The sequence below is a fragment of the Rattus rattus genome, chromosome 5, assembly GCF_011064425.1.
Source record: "Rattus rattus isolate New Zealand chromosome 5, Rrattus_CSIRO_v1, whole genome shotgun sequence".
Classification (NCBI taxonomy): domain Eukaryota; kingdom Metazoa; phylum Chordata; class Mammalia; order Rodentia; family Muridae; genus Rattus; species Rattus rattus.
Genome location: NC_046158.1, coordinates 134,850,605 through 134,873,506, shown reverse-complemented (window position 1 = coordinate 134,873,506; position 22,902 = coordinate 134,850,605). Strand labels below are relative to the sequence as shown.

General features: G+C 40.6%; 1 protein-coding gene and 1 non-coding gene across 3 annotated transcripts in view; one reads left to right on the top strand and one right to left on the bottom strand.

Moving 5' to 3' along the window:
- Positions 1-21,389, bottom strand: part of Acss2 (acyl-CoA synthetase short chain family member 2) — a 42,678-nt gene extending 21,289 nt beyond the window's left edge. The window contains exons 1-2 of one of the 2 annotated variants that reach the window (XM_032904530.1): positions 21,140-21,389; positions 17,246-17,441 (exon numbers count right to left, since the gene is read on the bottom strand). In XM_032904530.1, the coding sequence (XP_032760421.1) occupies positions 17,246-17,441; positions 21,140-21,317 (374 nt within the window). In that variant the 5' untranslated portion in view covers positions 21,318-21,389. The remainder of the gene's footprint in view (positions 1-17,245; positions 17,442-21,139) is intronic. The other variant, XM_032904532.1, reaches the window with a different exon arrangement.
- LOC116902544 lies at positions 10,608-10,738 on the top strand. Its single transcript, XR_004388145.1, has one exon. It is a non-coding gene; the product is annotated as a small nucleolar RNA SNORA18 (small nucleolar RNA).
- Positions 21,390-22,902: the final 1,513 nt, after the last annotated feature.

Sequence of the window (22,902 nt, the reverse complement as noted above, 5' to 3'; positions counted from 1 at the left end):
CTGATGTGTACAGCTCATATGTTCACAGCCTTTTTGAACCCACATACACAAGTGTGTGTTCCTCTCCTTGGCTATGACACAAGCTATACATTATTGATATAGGTACATTACTCATTCCAGTGTCTTCTTTCTCTGTCACAGACACCAGGCTGGGGACCCTAGCTGGTCAGAAGGGGGAAGGGAATGAGAATTGGCCTTCTCAAGATACAAAGCCCACTAGCATCTTTAAACTCTTAATAGAACAATTAATTTGGTCTACTTTTGAGGCTTAAAAGACTATTAGTTATGATTGGGATCAAAGCGGGGTTTGCAAAACAACAACAACAACAAAACAAGTACAAAAAGCCACCAAAAACAAACAAACAAACAAAAACCAGGTACAAGGACCCAGAGTCCAGTCCTCTTGCTTCCACACTGGGAATTTCAAGATCAAAAATTAACAGGAACTGGGTTTGAGATGTAGCTCAGTGACAGAGCATTCTTCAAGCATTTACAAGGTCCTGTGTTCAACTCTTAGCACAACAGGAAAATAATTAATCATGTCCAGGTAAATGAGTGATTTAGGTCACATAACTGAAAGTTTTGACAGAAACAGAAAATTGTTTTCCTTTCTCTTAGGTTTTTTATGTGACAGCAACTATCTGTGTAGAATTATATTTAGCCTCAGTTTAGGGGTAACAATAGAGGAATCAACTAGAAACCACAATACATGTTTTGGCAAAAGAACCCATCTAGTACCTAAACTTAACTCATCTAGTATCAGTACTTAAACCAGTTAAGTCAATTTTTGTTCGATTGTTCAGTGTTGCCATTCCTTAAAGGTGGAATCTAAAATTTTAAGTACCAATAACTAATTTTCAAAAGTTTAAAACACTGGAAACCAAACAGAACTATTAATGAGAGATTTAACTGACAGATTACTGATCAGGAAATTCACCTGCAGTAAAGCTGTCCTCTACCTGAAGGCCATGTGACTAGAGAGAGAACAGAATACATGGTCCTTCTCAAGTTCCTCCTCTGGGGGATCTTTTCCAGAGTTTTTCTAAAATAGCCCTCATGTACACCCTCCAACTAATCCACTGTTAGTTACAAAAATATGTAGGCTAGGTGGTGGCATGCCTTTAATCCCAGCACTTGGGAGGCAGAGGCAGGTGGATCTCTGAGTTTGAGGCTAGCCTGGTTTACTAGGTGAGTTCTAGGACAGCCAGGGCTTGCCCAGGGAAACCCTGTCTCAAGCCCCCTCAATAATTACACATACATACACATACACACACACACACACACACACACACACACACAGGTTCAGTGGTTAAGAATACATATTGTTCTTGCAAAGGATCAAAGTTCCATTCCCAGCACCCACATCAGGTGGCTCACAGCGGTCTAGAACTCCAGCTTCGGGGAGCCAACACCTCATTCATCTCCTCAGGCACGTGCAGAGCTGCACGTACACAATGTTTTCATAATTATTTTTATTGTCCTTGTCAAAACCACTGCTATGTAAGTCAGGGGTGTTACTCCTTTGCTCAAAACACTCAGGGTGGTTCTCATAGTTTTGAGTCAAAGTCCAAGTCCTTCCAATTCTACTAATTCTTACATGATCTACTCCCTGTCTATATAGCCCCTTATCTTTCCTCTGCTTCATACACTTGGCTGTCTTAGTGCTGGTCAAAAACAATAAATCCGGGCTGGAGAGATGGCTCAGCGGTTAAGAGTACTGACTGCTCTTCCAGAGGTCCTGAGTTCAATTCCCAGCAACCACATGGTGGCTCACAGCCATCTGTAATGGGATCTGATGCCCTCTTCTGGTGTGTCTGAAATAGCTACAGTGAACTCATATAATAAAACAAATAAATATTTAAAAAAAAAAAACAATAAATCCCAGAATCCTTGTCCTCTACTTGTAGCACACTGTTTCCCCAGATGACCACAAGGCCTACTCTTTATCTTTGAATCACTGATGAAATGTTGGCTTCTTTTATTTATTTTGACTGGACCTCACTTTGTATCCAAGCTGGAGTAGAACTCATTATGTAGCCTAGGCTAGCCTTAAACTCACAGCGGTCCTGCCTTAGTCTCCCAAGTGCTGGGATTACTGGAAACATTGTCTGTTCAGTGAGCTATCACTGACCATCTCATGGACAAACACTCCTATCCTTCACAAGGAACATCCTCGAAGAAATCATTTCTAGCTCCCCTTTTCCTCCACTCACTGCCACAACTGAAAATTCTTTCGCCCTTCCAGTGCCTTTCACCTCATTTTCCTTGTGACACCATGACACATACAACCTTCTACTGCACTTATATGGGTCTAACTTTTCCTATTCATGTTCTTTCTCTGCCTCTTCCAATAAGGCCAGCATAATAGGGTGCTCAAGGTCATGGTCAAATCACTGGAAGACTGATAAGTGATTAACAGAGAAGACTAGAGATCCTCTCTTTCTTCTAGAAAGATCAGCATCAGATTGATGATTTTAATTTCTCGAAACTACAAGGAAAGCATAAAATAGGACCAAAGGACTGGGAGTACATGGGAGGTAGGCCTGGGCACTTACCCAGCATGCACTAAGATCTTCTATACTTTGCCTTCCAATAAAAGATAAATGGGAAATTTGATTTATTCATAGAACCAGTTGGGGGGATGTTCTACCCTAGTGAGCCAGGCTGTGCAAAGAACAAACACTTGATAAGAAGTCAAACCTGTTATGAGAGGAGCACTAGCCAGATGTTTTTCTGGGTAAAATAAAAGAAGCTGTTGAGGGGTGCATTCGCTCTCTTCACCACCACCCCACCTTCACCTAGCTATAGCCACTTTATTTATTGCCTGGATGATCACAATGGCCTGCAAACTGACTTCTCACTTCACTCTTCCCCCTTTGAATGTACACATCATTCAGAATGCTCGATTAAAACCATCAATCAGACCACACAGCCTTCTGTCTAAAAATCATCACTTGATTCTGTTATATAAGGAAGAAAAACCAAACTCCATACCGGGCCTCTTCCCCTTGTGCCATTCTCTCAATCTCCTTTCTAAGGCTCCGATCGCACCAGCCTTCTTAAAGACAGAACACCCATGCTCATTTACTATCTTCCACGTTTGGGTCCCCAGCTCCCACTGAAATATTTGGGTGCAGCAGCATGTTCCTGAAATACCAGTGCTGGTGAGAATGAAGACTTCTGGGGCTGTTAGCCAGCTAGTCTTACTGAATTGTCTGAATTGGTGAGCTCCAGTTTCAGTGAGTGACCCTGTCTCCGACACTAAAATAGCAACAGGGAAAGACACACAGTGTTGACCTCTTGCCTCCATATACACCTGCACACATACAAATACGGACACACCATAGAAACACACACACACACACACACACACACACACACACACACACAGCTGAGAGAAAGCTGTCTGCTTCCCCAGCACAATAGACGATAGCTCCTGAGGTAGAGGCCAAACAGTCTTGTTCACTGCTAAATTCCCACAGAGACTTGTTCATAGTAGGTACTCAATATATTTTTCTGAATGAGTTAATAAATATGAAAGATTTTTACTGGAACAAAGCAGGCCAGCTCTATGAGACTAGAAGTGGAATGTTCGATCTCTTTGGAGAGCTTGATATAAAGAAAGCCTTTCTGACTGTCAGAGGTACCGGAAGACAGACTATGCTGTTAGGAGATCGCTGACTCTGAGGTCGTGTAGAACTGAGATTTGCAGAGATAATAAAGAGCAGGTTCTGTCAAGAGAACCAAACAAAATCAGTATTTCTAAAAGTATGCTCAAATAATGCTAGTAATATAGATTCTAAAAACACACACTAAAGGGTCAAGAATAGGATTGTTCAGTTTGCCCGGGACAACTCTAGCCACTATTTTATACTAGATCATTCTCCAGAGAATGTGGCATTGGCATTTTTTGATTTTGGTTTTTGAGTCTTGCTTATGCAGTTAATGTGGCTTCAAACTCCTGGTAATTCTTCAATGAATGCCAGGATTATAGGTGTGTGCTATCACACCAATGCTGGACTTTTCATTTTACAAATTCCTCATATAATTTATATTCTTGAAGATTAACTGTAAGGCCTTTCAACTTCTTTTTTAGTTTTACTCATATTGGTGGTCAAACTCAGGGCCTTGTACATGTTCGGATCTAGAACTGAATTACAACTCTAAGCCTTGGTCTTCTGAAACCAGGTCTCACTTTGTTAAAGATTTATTTATTTATTATGTATAAGTGCACTGTCGCTGTCTTCAGACACCCGAAGAGGGCATCAGATCCCATTACAGATGGTTGTGAGCCACCATGTGGTTGCTGGGAATTGAACTCATGACCTCTGGAAGAGCAGGGCCATCTCTCCAACCCCAGGTCTCACTTTGTAACCCAAGCTCTCCTCAACCTGGGGGCTTATGAGATTGCATGCATACCGTTACATGCCTGGCAGAAGAAGAATTCTTCAAGCTGGGCATGATAGTGCGTGTCTTTAATCCCAGCACTCAGGAGTCAGAGGCAGGCAGATCTCTGTAAGTTAGAGACTAGCCTGGTCTACAGAGTGAGTTCCACAACAGCAAAAGCTACTAGACAGAGAAACTCTGTCTTGAAAAACAAAACAAAAATACTAAAAAAAAAAAAATACTTCAAAAGTATAAAATGAAGAAACAATATGAAAGAGTTCTATGACACACAGTGTTGCACAAATGTAAGGAACTCTGACGTAAGCATACCCTCAGGCCATTTTTCCTTTCTACCAAGGGACTAGGAGATGGAAACAACATAATTTGACAAATTAGCAGCCTAATGTTCCCCAGGGTATACTTCAGCTCTAACTGTAGCAGAAAGACCAACAGAGGCCTGGAGAGATGGCTCAGTGGCTAAGAGCACTGACTGCTCTTCCAGAAGTCCTGAGTTCAAATCCCAGCAACCCCATGGTGGCTCACAACCATCTGTTATGGGATCTGATGCCCTCTTCTGGAGTGTCTGAAGACAGCGACAGTGTACTTATAATAAATATATACATCTTAAAAAATAAAAAGAAAGACCAACAGAAAGGTGGAGGGGAACAAATCTCCAAAATTGAATTATAAATCACCCAGTTAAAGAATGGAGCTTTGGATATCCACCATTCTTTCTTACAAATGAGAACCCTAAGACACAAGAATAGGAAGAGATGGCCTTGGGGTTCCCTAGAACATTACATTATCCTAAAGTGGTGCCATCCAGCTTAGTAGCCATTAGCCATGTATGACAAATAAACACTTAAAATATGAGTAAAATCCGGAAATTTTCATTTATTTAATCTTACTTTAAATATAAATTAAATTGTGGTTGGTTGTCATCACACTGGACACAGCAGCTGGGTATTCTAAATGCCTATCTACTCAGGTATTTCCCTCCTAAATAACATGACCTTTTCCAAAGGGAGAGATTTCCAAAGCCAGCAGGAAAAGGTTAAGGAAGAAGATCAATGTGTTAAAGCCCCGAGAACTGTATGGTTCGAAAAAAAAGAAAAAAAAAAAAAAAAAAAAAAAAAAAAGAATTCAAACTCACAGAAATTTGTCTGCTCCTGTTCCTGAATGCTACAACTGGTGTGTCACCAACGCTCAGCCAAAAAAAATATTGAGAGATTAAAATTCTAGTTCCTCAATTTCTATATGTAATCTTTCCTAACGCTGACCTATTAGAAAATCTGGAGAGAATTCTCTTTTCTGCCCTCTTTCACAACCTTCTCTTATGCTTTAAAAAACCGCCAGTTTCTCTCCCTACCTCACATTATTATGGAGGTAGTTAAAACCTATGCCTCACGTATTCTAGGTGATGTGCTCTCAGCCGGTCTATAACCCCAGTGCTGAAAGAATCGTTCCTCAGGAGCACTCTCTCCCCATGTAATGACCATTTGAGACTCTTATAAAAAGATTCAGAAGTTTTATTTTCTGCAGATTCTGGTTGCAGGCTGGCAGAGCTGGAGAGATGGTTTAGCAGTTAAGAGCATTTTCTGCTCTTCCTGAGGACCCAGGTTCTATTCCCATCACCCATACGGCAGCTCACAACTATCTGTAAGTCTAGTTCCAGGGTATCTGATCCCTTTTTTAAAACCCTTCCAGTTACTGCTCACATGTGGTGCACAAACATACATACAGGCAAAACACCCATACTCATAAAATAAAAATAGATAAATAGCCTGGGTTAAGGTCCTGGATTTCTAGCACAATTTTCAAGTGTTTGCTTTTACATACAAAAATGCAGGATCCCCTAGTTTTGACTATGGAGTTACCAGACTTACATTTAGTGTTTATCTCTAATCCAATAGATGAATTTGCACAAACTCGCCTTTATTTTTTTTCCTCTATAAAATATGAGAGGAAAAGAGGATTGGAAGAAGGGAGTAGCTGGTGTTAGATGGGACAATCTTTGTGTATCTTAAGCTTGTTGATTCTTTTCTCCTCAGTGGTAGGGGAGCAGTTCTCCAAATTGGTTTCAAAGAAAATATGTAGATACAGAAAGGAAGAGGATGGAAACGAGCAGAATTTGGAGTCAGGTCAACAAATGCTCTTGCATTTCTACAATGGATCAGTGGGCTCATTCCTGGAAGATTCAGAGTATGAAACTTATATGGTAATTGAATACTTGCTTACATGGGGTAGAGAGAAAACTTAGCTGATACAGAGATCAAAGAAAAGTAATGCCATACCTGCCTCACATGTTGAGTAAATCAATCCAGGTGCAGCTGGTTCCTCACATGACAACACTATATAACCGTTTTAAAGGTCACCTTTAACCTGATCTCACAGCTACCTTAGCAATAGGCAGAACAAGTATTACTATTCTCATTTTTAAATTACAAGAAGTCCAGAGGAAGAGTTTGCCAAGGTCACCGAGGGGGCTAAATGTAAACTGGTACCTAGGGCCCAGGTTTTGGATTCCAGACTGTTTACTTCACTGCAGCAACCAGAGGATCACCACAATCTTTTCAGCTGACAATTTCCTGAAAGACCCACAACCTCAACCAAGCAAGGAAGATCTCATATTTCAACTTTAACAGTCCTTGATGAATGGTGAGATAGCTCAGTGGGTAAGGGTGCTTGCTGCCTAGCCTGCCATCCTGAGTTCAATTCTTGGAACCTGCATGGTAGCAAAAGAGGACTGCCTCCCACAAACTGTCCTTTGGCTTACACACACGCATTTACACACACAGATACACACACACGAGTCCTGGGCATTGTCAAGAGTCATGGGAGCACATGTATGGTTGTGTGCTCCTGAAGATATGCCCTCCACATTCCCATACTCCTTTAAAATAATCTCCTGTTGGGCTGGGGATTTAGCTCAGCGGTAGAGCGCTTACCTAGGAAGCGCAAGGCCCTGAGTTCGGTCCCCAGCTCCGAAAAAAAGAACCAAAAAAAAATAAAATAAAATAAAATAATCTCCTGCTTTACACTTGTTTCCTTATTTTACATTGACCCTAACAACTCGTTTCTAAACAAGATTGCAGCTGACAATCTTGTGAGTTCCACGGAAACAGGGACCAGATTTATCTTCTACTCACTGTACTACCTGAAACCTGTCTATAAATATTTATAAATATCAAAAGGTTTAAAACCTGCCACTAGAATGTAGTAGAATGGGTAGCTGGCCCTAAGCCTAGATGTCATATTTAGGATTGTCTGACTTGGTGCACACTAAGGTGTTAGGTTGGGGACTTCACTTACTTACTCATCAGGAGCAGCCGGGTCCAGGTTAGTGATGAGAGGCCTGTGTGACCGAATGGATTTTCATAAATATATATATATATCAACCACTGGTGTAAAACAAGTACAACCAATCTAGGTAAGTATCTTGGTTACATTTTGTTGTCTGTTAAGACTGAAAAGACAGTCTTTTAAGACCATGGGAGTCAAGGCTGAACTGAAGGACTAGTCTAGACTGAAGGACACTAAAAAGACAAAGGACATTACATATCACTCTATTGCTGGGCCCCCTTGCTATACAGGACACGACTGGAACAATTTCAACAAAGCGGCAATGGAGTCAAAAGATTAGATGGCAAGCGGTATGTGGATATGGATGTCCTTGTTTTGAGAGTCATGCTACAGTTATACAGGGAAAGTTCTTATTTGTATTACTCAAGTTGTTCAGGGAAAGGTTATTTCCATTGTATTTGCAACTTTTCTTTAACTGTAACAATTCTCTCAGTGTCATACGGTGTTTATTCATCTTAACCTTCAGCTAATCCTTGTGACAGTTCTGGTTTTGATTTTGTTTATAATCTTAGAGACTGAACCTAGGGCCCACATAAAAGCCACTACCACCAAGCTACAGCCCCAACCTTCTTACTTATTTTTACCAGGCTGGACTTAAACAAGCAGGCCTTGACCTCTCAATTCTACTGCCTAATTCTCTTGAGTAGCTGAGATTGCAGGCCTGTTCCACCCGACCTGGCTCCCCTGTAATCTTTCGAGATAGACAAGATTTGCTATCCCCATTTGAAAGATGAGAAAACTAAACCTCAAAAAGGATGTCATTACTTGTTTAAGATTCCAAAGCAACTAAGGCCTCTACCTACAAATCCTCGGGCTGGGCTTATCTTTTTAAATATACTCATAATCTAAAGAATGTTTATTTTTTTCAAAATATAAATCTGATCTATTGTAACCATACTTGAACCCTTCAGTGACTTTCTAACCCTTGTCACAACTACAACTTTATATATTTTTGTATGAAACAAAAAGTTCTGGTATTTTTCCCAGAACTCCTCCCCCAAGTATCTTAGCCATCTAGAAAACTAGAAATTCCATTTCATTTTTTTCCAGTTGATAAGACAAATGGGGAAAAACTTAAGAGATGTGTCTTTTGTTGTTGTTGTTTTAAGATTTATTTAATGTATATGAGTATACTGTCACTGTCTTCAGACACACCAGAAGAAGGCATCGGATCCTATTACAAATATTGTGACCCACCATGTAATTGCTGGGAATTGAACTCAGGACACTGGAAGAGCAGTCAGCCCTTCATTTTTATTGAAACACAGCTGCTCTCTGTAGCCCAGCCTCATACTCCTGTTTCAGTCTCCTATGGCTGAGATTATACACACTGACACCATGCTTGGCTCCTTAGAGATATTCTTTTTTAATGTATTTTTTACTTTTCACATATGCATGACAACACATGTGTAGAAGTCAGAGGACAAGGTGAAGGGGTCAATTCTTTCATGTGGGCTCTGGGGGTCAAGCTCAGGAAATCAGACTTAGTGGCAAGCACCACTACCTGAGGAGCCATATTGCTGTCTTCCTTGCAGGTTTGTTTTTACTTTAGTCTCTTATATACAAAGCCTATCTGTTACATCTACTGACTTTGCTTTCATAATATACAAAGTCTGCCCATTTTCCTTGACTTCTACCATTATCACTATTGTCGACTCTTTCCTGGACTACAAAAGTGCCTCTCTGCTGATCACCTATGAACTGCTCTACACTTGTTCTCAAGTTAAAGAAAATTATTTAATGAGTAAGTGTATTTCAGTTAAGGAAAAGATACTACTCTATTACAATTTCACTTTAATATCTTTAGCTTTATAAATAGTAGTTGACATTTCCAAAAGCAGCTCTTTTATACTCTTTTAATAAACTACTTTTTTTCTTTTCTTTTCTTTTTCTTTTTTTTTCGGAGCTGGGGACAGAACCCAGGGCCTTAGCAAGCGCTCTACCACTGAGCTAAATCCCCAACCCCTCTTAATAAACAACTGAATAGACAAATGACCAAGTGTCAGAAAGGCAAAGGCATGGTGTCTACAAGACAGAATGTAAATTGTCTCCTTTCAAAATAAGTTATAATTACTTTAAGACCCTGGCCAAGTCATTTATACTGTTTGAACCACAAGCTCCAAAATGCTATGAACTGTATCCAGGTTAAAAAAAAATAAGGGGACAAACATAAGTACAGCAATGGGAGACATAGCTTATTATTAGAATAAGTAAAGAAATGTATAGCCAGGAATAGTGGCACATGCTGGTAATCTTGGCACTTAGGTGGCTGAGGCAGGAGGATTTCTGTAAGTTCAGTACCATGTGAGTCAGGGCTACACAACAAAGACCCTATTTCTAAGGAAGAGAAACAAGTAAGAAATGAATCAATCAGCCTCAGAGAGTACAGAGAGTTGTAAGAAGCTGAATGGTCAGGCACAGCTGCCTGTGTAGCTAACATCACTATAATCATGAAAAGTCAAAACATGGGAACATTGAGATAGGAAGCAGACCACAGCTGGAATATGAGAGATCTTAGCCAACTAGAATATGTCTGAGGAAACTGGCTAATGATAAAGGGATTATTTAGGAAACTATATCATGTGAAGAACCAGAGAATGTGGACTCAGTATTACCTCATCCATAAAACAAAAACACTACAAAAGACTAAAGGTTATTTTTTACATGAAATAAGCAAGTTCTCACACATATATCACAGACTCCACAGGAACATGGGAAAGGAAACAGTGCAATGTGACTCTGGGATTCCCTCTGTGCTCCTACAAAAATTAGTCCACTTCTCACAACAATCTGTGTGATAGACACTGTTATCCCCATTCTACAGATGGGAAAACTAAGACTTAAAAGAGGTAAGGTAAGTTAATGTGTATGGTGATGGGCCTCGTCTGGTAGCCACACATTATTGAAAACACCTTGCAGAGTAACTCTGTGGTTTTGATTTATTTACAGAATTATGTCTAGGTTTGTCAGAAGGAACTACAAGACAGTTAACAAAAACCATGAAAGATCTAACAATTTTTTTTTACCTTCCATATTGCACATCCGTATAGAGCTCTTTAGGGACTGAATCTGGTTTGAACTCATTAATGTTTAGGGAAGGTGCTAGAATTTGAGAAGCAGGGAGAATCCATAAACTCTAAAAGTGATCCTAAAGTAAAATGCTCAAAGAATTAGAACTCAAAGATCCTAGATGTGGAATTTTGAAGTTGTAATCAGTATGCTCATAATTCAAACAGAAATAAAAGAAGCCCAAGATAAAAACTAGGATGACTAGATTAAACATTAGCTCTTTCTAAAGGGCCATCTTGTGCCAGTGAGATGGCTCCTCAGATAAGGACACTTGCCACCAAGCCTGACGACTTGTGTTTAATCTCCAGAACCCACATGGTGGGAGAGAACAGACTGTTGATGGGAACAGAAGAGAAAGATGTCATTTTAGTTAGTTAATGGAAGGAAACGTATTTGTAAATATGAATGGAACAGAAGAAAGGAACAAAGAGAAACGAAACAAGAATTCTGTGTAATATATTAGTTTTCACGGACACATGCTCAAGGGTTAAATGTGTCCTCTAAAACAAGACTTTGCCCATAACTTCTCTGTCACTAGCTTTGTCTTAGTGTGGTAGGTAGGAATGGTAGTGATGGTTTACATGATTAGTTATTCAGGGAGAGATAACAAGTGAAATAATTTATAGGTAGCTAAAGGAGTGAGAGCTGTATGCTAAGGACACTGAGGGACAGTAACTGATTTGTCGATGGAGCCTATATAATGGCTCAAGAGCATCCTTGGCTATGAGGCAAGTTAAAGATCAGCCTTGGCAAATAAGGTTTATGAAAAGAAAGTGGGAATAATGGTTGATGACGGATATTTGTCAAATGTACTAGAATTCTATCACTAGTTTACACTAGGAAAGGTCCCCAGTCACCAAAGCCCAACAACTTTGGTACTGTCTACCTGTCTCCAGCATGCAGTTTAAGCATCTCAACCCTGAATAACAAACTCATTTCTCCCGATTCACACTCCTGTTACCACACACGTTTTCTGTTCTTGGCCCAGTTCCAGATTAACCTTAAATCTAGCTGTGGCCACATCATTCTTCTTTATAAGGATCTTTTAATCTTCCACTTCTGGACCTTATCCACTATCTAAAAAGTGTTGAGGTCAGCAAGCTAAAAACCTTCCAAGACAGCAAATTCCATGACTCTTTACTCATAATAGATCCGGATTTTGAGCACTTTCACAACTGCAACTATTACCTACATCACCGTGCCTCACCTAGATTTCTACTGTGCCTTGTAATTGGTCTCACAGCTTCTACACTTTATTCTTACTTTAAAAGATGGGTCCTAAGTATAATCCAAGTCATCTCCACGTCACTGATGAAGACTGTCTAGTGCATTCCCATTTCACCATGTGTAAAAAGTCACATTCCATATTAGCTTTCATGGTTCTGAGTACATCCCCTGACCCTCTCCTTACATGGCTTGAGCTATACTAACCTACCAGTCTTCAAACACGCCAAGCATCAGCACACACTTACTCTTCCATCCATCTGGAACATTTCTCTTCTCTAGCCCAATTATCACTGGTGTACTGCATCATTTCTCTCAAATCTCTGCCCAAATGATGTCACCCTATCAAAGCATCCTTTATCAATCCTATCTGTACTGTCATTCTCTTTCCTAGTGATTAGTGTTTGTATATATCATTTACATACAAATCATTTTTATCTGTTATATTTGTGTGTGCCATTTACATACAAATCATTTTTATCTGGTGTGTGTGTATGTGTGTGTGTGTGTGTGTGTGTATGTGTGTGTGTGTGTGTTCTGAGAACTGAATTCAAGTCCTTGTAAGGAAAATGCTTTACTGAGCTATATCCTCAACCCCTATTTGTCATATTTTGTTTGTTTTCTATTTGTCTGTTTACACATTGGGGAGAGCTTTTGGTGCTGCTCATAGAAATTTTGGCAAGTCCCCGTCACTGGGCCCAAAGAAGTAGGCTCAGATAAGAATATTCACATTTGGGCTAATGCAAAGATCAAGGTAAACACAGCCAAGGAATGTGTGACTCCCCTTTTGTCTTGATAATCCCATCAAGCCCTCAGACCCAGGACTCTGGGGACCTTATTGCTTTGTTTGACTGCTGCCTGGTGTGATCTCTTTGTCTTTGATCTGAGAACTGGCCGTATTCTTTGAATGTACCTAGCAGACTGAGAAAAAATGAAGCTGCTTCAGCCTCAGCACTGGCTGGAGTCATGTTATACTATTGTCTAATTGTCTTTTTTCTTCTCAGTCCTCACTCTCTCCCTCGAGACCCTGTTGACTGACTGTATTGGCTTGGTCAACCAGTGCCTGGTATAGTAAATTCTCAAGAAGTATTTGCTAAGTAAATCAGTTGTTCCTTGCATAAACCTTTTGGTCTAAGGAGACTTGTTAGCTTTTGTTTTGTTTCTCACCCAACTTTTTTTTTTCAACTTAAAAAAAATTAAAATATAATTATATCTTATTGTTCCCTCCAAGCCTTCTGATATGCCCTCTATGGCATGTGAGTCCCACTCAAATTCATGGTCTTTTTGAAAAATTCTTATTATTTTATATATGTGAATAAGTACATAAATACAACCTAGTGAGTAGGGTTGCTTGTATGTATAAGGTTTCATATCTGATCACTTGCTGAGACTTGATGTTTTTACTGCCAGAAATACAGTACTAGTGATGAACAGCCACTGAGCCCTTTCTCCATCCCAGGATACTGGATACATGAGTTTGCTCCCCTATTTAATTTTATTCAATTGACAACTCCATAATATAAAAAGCTATTTTATGTATATTTTATTTTTTGCTTTGGGTTTTTGGAAATAGGGTCTCATGCAGCTGGGTTGGTTTCAAATTATCCACGTAGCCAAGCCTGGCCTTGAACTCCTGGTCTTTCTGCCTCTACCTCCTGAGTTGCTGTTGTTTAGTTTTTTGTTTACTTTTTGGTGGCAAATAATTTTAAATATCTATTTAGTCTCTCCAAATAGAAGGTAAACCCTAGAATGCCTGTGCCTAGAACATTTGATCCTGATTTAACAAATCTTATCTGGTTTGTTTTTTCTTTAATTTTACTTTAAAATAAATATATTTGACTAGCATGGCTAATGTCTCTTTTATCTATCACAGTCTAATGTTGTCAATTTGAACAAGTCAGTATCATAGTAAAGAAAAGTATAGTTGGCTAGTAAAATTACCTGAGATTAGTCTTCTTTTTATCTTCAAAGAGGTATACAGCCCTCTCAGAAATCATTTTCCTCTCTAGCTAATCTTAGATATGTTAATCTATAAAGAAAGTTGACCTATGTAGATTCTAGCAGGCACATAGAGGTCTAAAAATAATTTAATTCCATAAACATTTATTATGTGCCAAGCCAAAGCAAAAGGCCAAATTCTTCCTTGTGGTGGTTCTGTTTTAGCTAACTAGAATACATTCTAGAGGGTGTTATTTTCCTTGTGGATTACTTCAGGGCATAAATATGTCTCAAATGAACTACAAATGTGTTATGGTAATAATACTACATTCATCTAAATGACACCATTTAATCCAAGAATGAAGCAATAAGAAAAGAACACTTGCCAGATACGATTACTCATGCCTGTGATCTCAGGATCTGAGAGGCTGAAACAGGTACAGCAGTTGCTTAGCATGGACAAAGTTGTGGGTTTGGGTGCCATGATTTTGAAACCAAAACGGGTTACATAATGAGTTCCATAATAGCTTGGCTGAAATAGCAAAGATCCTAGAGCTGGAGATATAGGTTAGTGGAAGAGTACTTGCCTTAACAGCACAAGGCCCTAGGTTCAAATCCTAGAACTGCCAGATAAAAGGTCACTAAAAATTTTATTTTTTTAAAGTATCAACAAAAAATAAAGCAGAAAAAAGGTGGACCCTAAGAGAGAAGACTTGGTGGGGATGGGGAGAAAGAAGAATTTTGGGAAATTCTGAGTATATGATAAAAGCAAATGGTAGAAGAAAAAGATGGTAAGGTAATTGCTAGCGTCAGAGAAAACAAAAGCATCTGTGCATGGAAGGAAATGCGGAAGGCTGGGGTGTAGCTCCATTGGTAGGGCGCTTGCCCACCATGGACAAGTCCCCAGCATAAGCTGGGCATGGGGGTACAGGTCCTAATCCCAGGACACAGGAGAGCAGTAGAGGAAAGCAGAGGAAAAGGGATCAGAATCTCTTGGTCATCCTCACTGCACAGTTATTGAGCCTGAGATACCTGAGACCCTATCTTGGGGGGAGAGGGGGGAAGGGAGGGGAAGGGAAGGGAGGGAAGAGGAGAGCAGAGGAGCAAGAAAACAGGAAATGAGGGTTGGGGGTTTAGCTCAGTGGTAGAGCTCTTGCCTAGCAAGCGCAAGGCCCTGGGTTGGGTCCCCAGCTCCAAAAAAAAAAAAAAAAAAGAAAAAAAGAAAACAGGAAATGCCATCTTAATACACTTACTCCACTGCTCTGATAAAGACTGTGGTCTGAAATTAATTTTAAAATTATGAAAGGAAGAAGTTAGAGGAGAATTTGAGGTTTAAATTCTCATCCATGAAAACAAGAAGCCAATCTCTTCTTTAAAGACAATTAAAGGGGGTCTGGGAGTGTAGCTCAGTGGTGAAGCTGTTCCTTAGCAAAAGTTTAATCCCCAGCACCACAAAAAGCAGCAGCAGTAAAGAAAGAGGAGGAAGAGAAGGAAGAGGAAGTGGTGTAAGTATATTTACTTTGTTGGGCCCAAGAAGGGAAGCAACCATATATGTGGCATATTTGCACTTTATTTTTTATTATAACATGTAATCCACTTGTAGTTTAAACATAAAAGAACTGAAAATCAATTGCCCACTGTACTTTCTTTCGTTTCTCTACCCCTGTATTCATAACACCTAATACGAGGCTAATATCCATTATCTTTTTACAATTTTTATTAAGTGTGTGTGTGTGTGTGTGTGTGTGTGTGTGCATGTATGTGAGTGCATGCACACACACGCACACATATGAATGCAGGTACCTGTGGCATCTACAAGAGGGCATGAGATTCTCTGGAACTGGAGTTATGGGCAGTTCAAGCTACTTTATGTGGGTACTGGGAACTGACCTTGGGCCCTTTGCAAGAGCAGTATGCTCTCTTAACCACTGAGCTATCTCTCTAGCCCTGATATCCAGTATCTTTAAAAATTATTGAACAAGTGATGGTGTAAAAGCCAGGTAAGGCTGTCTTACCATAGAATTAATTGCACCGGAAATGCATTTGCAGATTACTAATGCAGTGCTTCCCAAATTAGTGTTCCATTGAATGCTACTTCTTAGAGACAGTGTTAACATACATTGGGGTCCCACAAAGACAAGTTTGAGGGGGTAGGCATGTGAGGGTAAGTCTGGGAGGAATTAGGGGGAAGATTGGAATTGAATACGACCAAATATATTGTAAAAATGTTCAAAGAACTAATAAAATATATATTTTAAAAAGAAATTTTGCTAGGCATAGTGGCTTTTGTAGTTACTGTGGGCATCAAATACGTTCTCTCTTTTCTTTTTAAAGATTTACTTATTTATTTTACATATATGAGTACACTGTCACTGTCTTTAGACAACCAGAAGAGGTCTTCAGATCCCATTACAGATGGTTGTGAGTCACCATGTGGTTGCTGGGAATTGAACTCAGGTCTGGAGCTCTTAACTGCTGAGCCATCTCCCCAGCCCAAACACATTATTTCTTACGCCGCTGAACACAGTATCTAACAGTTAACTCAATCAAAGGTAATCATAACAGTGATAGAGTTGGTGAAAACCTAACCCTCAATTTTTGTCCAAAAGCAACCTAGTCCTGTTCTCTCCTGTATATCTATTCTCCTTATCTCCCACCATAAACTAAGAATAGGAGGACCACTTGATTTTATGCTGACAGTTACCCAGTAGTTATGTGACTGGAAGAAAATAATTTAACTTCCTTGATTTATTTTTCTTTACTGAAATATCAAATTAACGATCCTTTGTTTACTCTTTTTGGTTACTGTAAGCATCAAGTAAATTTATGGAATTTGACACACTTTGTGACAGCCCAGTGTGAGTAGCATACCACTGCAATTCCATCAGTTTGGAGGCTGAAGCAGGAGGGTTGTTGCAAGTTCAAAACTAGTTTTCATTACATAGAAAATACCAGACCAGCCAGGATTTTACAGTAAGACTCTGTCTCAAGGTATCTGGCGTTGCAGGTATGGGGTAGCAAGATATCGACAGGTAAAAGGCATTTGTTCATAAGCCTGATGAAAGTATTCAGTCCCTACATCCCACAATGTGAATGACAGAACCAACTCCTGAAAGGTGTCCTCTGACCTCACACTCACATGCCATCCACACACAATTAGTTAATTTGAATAATTTTTAAGATTTAAAGATAAAGCACATGGTGAATCATAAAACACTATATAAATATGAGATTGTTCTCTGCCATAGACTATAAATATTTTTACCAGTAAAAAGCAACTTTGTCGCCAAGTTTTTTCTCATGGACATTTCTATCCAGCACATTGTAGCAGATGTTTGTGGTTGCTCCTTTCATCCACTCAGTGAATATTTTCCCTTTAGTCACATCGAAGTTGTACTGGAGGAATGGGCCAGGGCATGGGGTTTTCCAGTAAAATTCCTTGGCAATGTTTCCCCAAAACTCTGCAACAAAAAGAGATGTCCACAAACCACTAAGTATCAAACATATTTATCATCAGATGCATTGCTAGTATATGCACAGGACCAAGTTACAATCACCCCATCCCAGGACTCATTATCTGTCATCTATTGCTCTCCCACCCACAGGCTATTCCCAATGTTGATCCTAATTGTTCCTTGTACACTCAAAACTGACCATCCAGAGCCAAGAATGGTGCCCTATGCCTATCATGATCCAGGCACTTGGGAGGTAGAGGCAGAAGTAACAGGGGTTCAAGGCCATTCTTTACACAGGGCGTTCAAAGCCAGCATGTTCTATATGAGACCTTGTCTCTAGTACACACATACACACTCAAATATATCTATTCAGATTTTACCACCTATTTAAATCATATCCATGCAGTACCTAGCACAATGACCAGTATCCAATAGGCAATCAATAAAAAACAAATTCTTCCACATAAAGTCTTCCACAATCCTCTCTTCTCCTAGCTTATTCACTGTCTCTTAGCTGTTGTTTATTGAGCATTTCCTCCTACAACTGCAGGTTACTAAGTCAAGATTTGAATTTCCTTGAGAAGACATTCTCACTAATTGTCAAAAGATAGGTATACATTTTACTCTGGAACCAAATGAAAATGGTACGAGAGGAAACCAAGTGAGGTTTGAAACTATTTAATAATAGAGAAACTATTTGAAGCTGAAACACTGAAAATAATGAAACTAATGGCATAGTTATAATTGACAATATAATTGAAAACTAAATCACATGGTATGCCACCTTTCAAACTATTAAGGAAATAAAAATCAAATAAACCCAAGGTACTACTGTGTGTATACCTATAAGACAAGATATATTTTTTTTAAATTTAACTCTATGCTTGGCTACATGAGATCTGTCTAGGATCAGATGCATTTATACATCATCAACACTGTAAGAAATATCTAGCAAAGAGAAGCTATAAAACTTTTTAGAATCTTTATTTGCTAACTTAATTTTGGAAAATACATATGAATATAAATATATATGTACACACACACACACACACACACACATATATATATATATATATATATATATATATTCATTCCATGAAAATAACCCCAAAAAGGTTTCTATAGCAACACTACAATAGTGAAACTGGAAAAGGTACAATGATGTAGGCCTGTAATCTTACTGCTTGGAAGATAGAGCCAGAGAATCAGGAGTTCAAAGCCAGCCTTAGCTAACAGGAAACTTTAGACCAGCCTGGGCTACATGAAACACTATAAAAAATTCATGAGTAATAAAAATAGGGCTGGAGAAATTGTTCAGTTTGTAACATGATTGCCACACAAGCACGAGGATCTGGCATAGTGGCACTCACTTGTCATTCTAGTGCATTGAGGGCAGATGCAGGTAGATCTCTGGGGCTTGCTGAGCCACCAAAGTTGTCCTCTAGTCAACACACACACACACACACACACACACACACACACACACACACACACACCTTAAAACAAACACCAAAGTCCAACAAAAAGTAGTAAAAAGTAGTAACATAGACACAATAAAATACTGAAGGATCGTTTTCTAAAGAAGCCGGCCAGGACTATGTACCAAGACTCTCACACATACACACATGCTCATAACGTTCTTGGCAATGACATATGAAAGCAGTGCTCCCGGAATATCAGCCTGATAGTGTTAGATAAATCTACTGGAACAACTGAAGGTGTTAAGACTAGGGAGGAGGACTAGGGAGGAGGGGACTAGGAGACTGCTTCCTGCTTTGACTTAAAGTGTGTGTGAGAATGGGTCAATCCGAGAGGTATTTTGAAGTTGTATTGGACAGAACTTGGTGAAACACAAATTGTGCAGTCAGAGAATAGCATAATATTCAGAATATAGGTTCTCTAGTCAAGGTGATATTGGTTTAAATCCTAACTTCAGGAAAGCCTTGCTTTATGACCTTGAGTGCATTAGTCTTTCTAAGCTTCAGTTTCCTTCTCTATAAAATGTGGGTTGTACCCACATCAAATCAAACTGAAATACTGCTTAGTAAACAATAATAATTCATAAGGTATAAAAAAAGATATGAGAAAGGGGTTGGGGATTTAGCTCAGTAGTAGAGCGTTTGCCTAGCAAGCAAAGGCCCTGGGTTCGGTCCCCAGCTCCGAAAAAAAGTAAAGAAAAATAAAAAAAGATATGAGAAGATGATGATAGAAGAAATTTATGGTTTAGGATAATGCCATTGACACTACCAGAAAACAGAAAATTAGGGCAAGCAAGAACTAAACTATGGAGGAAAGCAGGTTTGGTGGTAAACCTCACTCCCAGTCTGGTTTTGTTCAGTGTAACATCATCAAGGTATGTGAAATACGAATGGTCTATAGTCCTGTGAAACTTGGGAACAAAATGTAAGTGAAAAACAAGGGGTGAGGCTATATACATAGAATAGGGTTATTGTTTAGTACTAGCTTACCCCAGGGAAATAGATGGAAGTCATGATAAAGGAAAATACACAGAAAGAGAAGGGAAAAGACACCCGAGGACTCAAAGTTGGATGCCACTTGTAGCCATGAACGACTTCTCATTTGATTCAATACTATTTTGCATTAGTATCTGCCTCACCCACATTGTTGTTAAACAAATCATTACTTATTTAATGGCTTCTGGGTATCAAATATTCGATAATGGACCCACTTGAGACTTCTTAATTTATGAGTCTAGTGTTATTTTTCCTATCTTAGAGATGAATAAATTCAATACAGATTTTTAAATCTGTCTAAGACTGTAAGCAAAGCTATTTATGTATTTTTCTGAGCAAATACCACACTGCCTCTCAACCAGGATGTGGTGGTGGGGTTTTATTATTATTCGTTTTCTGTTTTTAACAGGGTCTCACTATAGAGCCTTGGCTGTTCTGGAACTCTCTATGCAGACCAGGCTGGCCTTGAACTTACAAAGACCTGCCTCTGCCTTCCCAGTGCTTGGGATTAAAGGCATATGCACCAGGCCTGGCTAGGATGTGGTTTTACACCCTAAACTGTCCTGACACTTAAGAACATGTCAAGGTATAGAATTATCTCTCAGAATCTGAGTTACTAGAATTTAGATCCAAATTTATTTTTAAAGCAAAAAAACAAAGAAACAAAACCCCCAAAACACCCCCCCCAATCGGCATATTGATAACTTGTACAATTGTGTATTGGGATTGCTGTTACTTTACAGAGGCAGGCTCCTAGATGGGAAACAGACCTTGCACTGATGTTGAGCAAAATGAGATGAGCACATTCGTTAAAGGTCTGCAGGAGGTAATTGATGAATTGGAGGCAAAAGTGATTCTCTCTTCTGGGCCCTCCTTCCCTCAAGGTTCACCCTTGCTTCCTGGAGCCCTTCTTTTCACCTCAAGGGCTCTCTTTCTCCTGGAACTTTCTCCTCACCGAACCCCGCTTCCTCTCACAGAACCCGCAACTCCTCATGAAAACGCACATCTCACAAAACTGCCAAGTCGCCAGAGAGTCCCCCAACTTGTAGGAAGTCTCGCCTCACAGATCCCTCCTTCTTCTCACGGAACGCCATCTCTTCCGAATCCCTTTTCCATCTCCCTCAGGGACCCTCCATCTCCTCCCTTTCTAACAGAGCTGGGTAAAATCCCCTCCGGCTCCCGCTCCTCTGCTCACTGGCGCCACCAGGAGTCGCCCGGGCCCAGCCTCACCCCGTGGCTCCTCCACAGAACGCCGGTGCAGCTCGCGGTAGCGCTGCAGAGAGGGGACGTGCGCCGAGCGTCTGACCTCCGGCGGCGGGGACCAACCCCGCACCCGGCCCTCGGCGCCGGTCTCCTCGCGAGCCCGGCTCCCGCTGCCGCTCTTGCGCCGCTCCTCGGGAAGCCCCATCACGTCAAGTTCTGAGCACCTTGGCCGCCGTTGCGGTCGCTGCGGGTGCCGGGGCGGGGAAAACAGGTCGACCCTAGAGGCGGGGCCTCGGGTGAGGGCGGAGCCTGAGGCTAAAGGCCGAGCTCTAGGCATCCAATAGTGGGTAGGGCCATGTGTGAAGGGGCGGGGTCAGCAAAAACCGCTTTAGAAAAACCAGGGGGTAAGGGCGGGGCTGACTTGCCGGAAGGGGTGGAGCCGTAGTCAAAGCTGAAGGAATGGTCGGGAAATGACAGGAGAGGGGTGGAGCCTTGGAATGACAGAGTAGGGGCGGGGCCAGAGGTGACAGGCGAGAAGGCGGGCCCGTGGAGTGATGGGGTGTAGCCCGGCTGGATGTGACAGGAGAGGAGGCAGGGCTGTGGAGTGACCAAGTTAGGGTCTTGGAGTGACAGGGGTTGGGTTACGGCGCCGCGCGGCTTGAGACGTGAAAGGCTGGCTAATAAGAGGCATTGTGTCATCTGTTGTGCACTTACCATGGTCTGATTGCGCGATCCTGTCACTCCAGAGTTGGATAGCCAGGGTGGAGTACAGTTCCTTCTGGGTGACACTCCTGCAGGTCTCCCACAGAGCAGCACTCCTATTCCGTTCCCATAAAAAAATTTCCTCTGCGACTCCTGGATATGACCCTTCCTGCCAACTTGGGTCATTCTGATTCTCTTCCACCTCTTAGGAGATGTCATTCTTTTTGCCTCCATAAATCTCCATCCTGATCTAAAGCACAAGACTCTTAAGTGAAGACGAGGAGGATCCTTCAGATCTTGGCCCCAAAAGCACAAGATCTCTTTGCACTAAAGGTAAATTCAGGAAAGGAAAGAAACTTTCACAAAGTCGGGGAGCAAATAATGATCAAGTTAGGGTCAAGTCTGAGCTCTCATGTTTTCTGTTTTTACTAACACAAACAAAAGCTAGATCTTGTAAAATGCAGGGTCTATGCAATAGAAAATAATGCAAGTATAAAAAGGAAAAATTTACCTTCTTTAATTTCACCTAAGTACACTCCTATCTGCCACAAATTGAGTTTACTTACCTCCGACTTCCCTTTATCCTCTTCACCCCAAAGGAAGCTGATAACTTCCTACGGTTATCACCAAGGACTACCTCATCTAACAACGCAGAGTGTCAAGACCAGGATCTTTAAATATTTAGTTACAGGAGTGGATCTGGGGTCTGAAGCAGGCAGCTCCTGCCATTTAATGTCTACTTAGGGCTTGTGACCCATCTACCCACCTGCTATCCTCATCTTTGTCCAACTGACCATACACTTAGCCCACCCTAAACTGTAAAATCTCCTCATGCTCAGATATAGGAGCCAGAGCCTATCCGATCCTCAGGGCTCACTAAGCACATACAGACCTTGTAGAATAGACAAGGGTCTCAGTGACAGATACTTTGTCCAGGAGACATAACCCCTCTAAACAGATACACACGTCATTGAAATTACATGACCTATATATTAAGAAGGCAGAGATTTTTCTGGAGGTCTCAGACCCCAATGGGAAAGTCCTGCTTTAGGATGCAGATGGTATTACTGGAGTAAGAAACAGGGGAT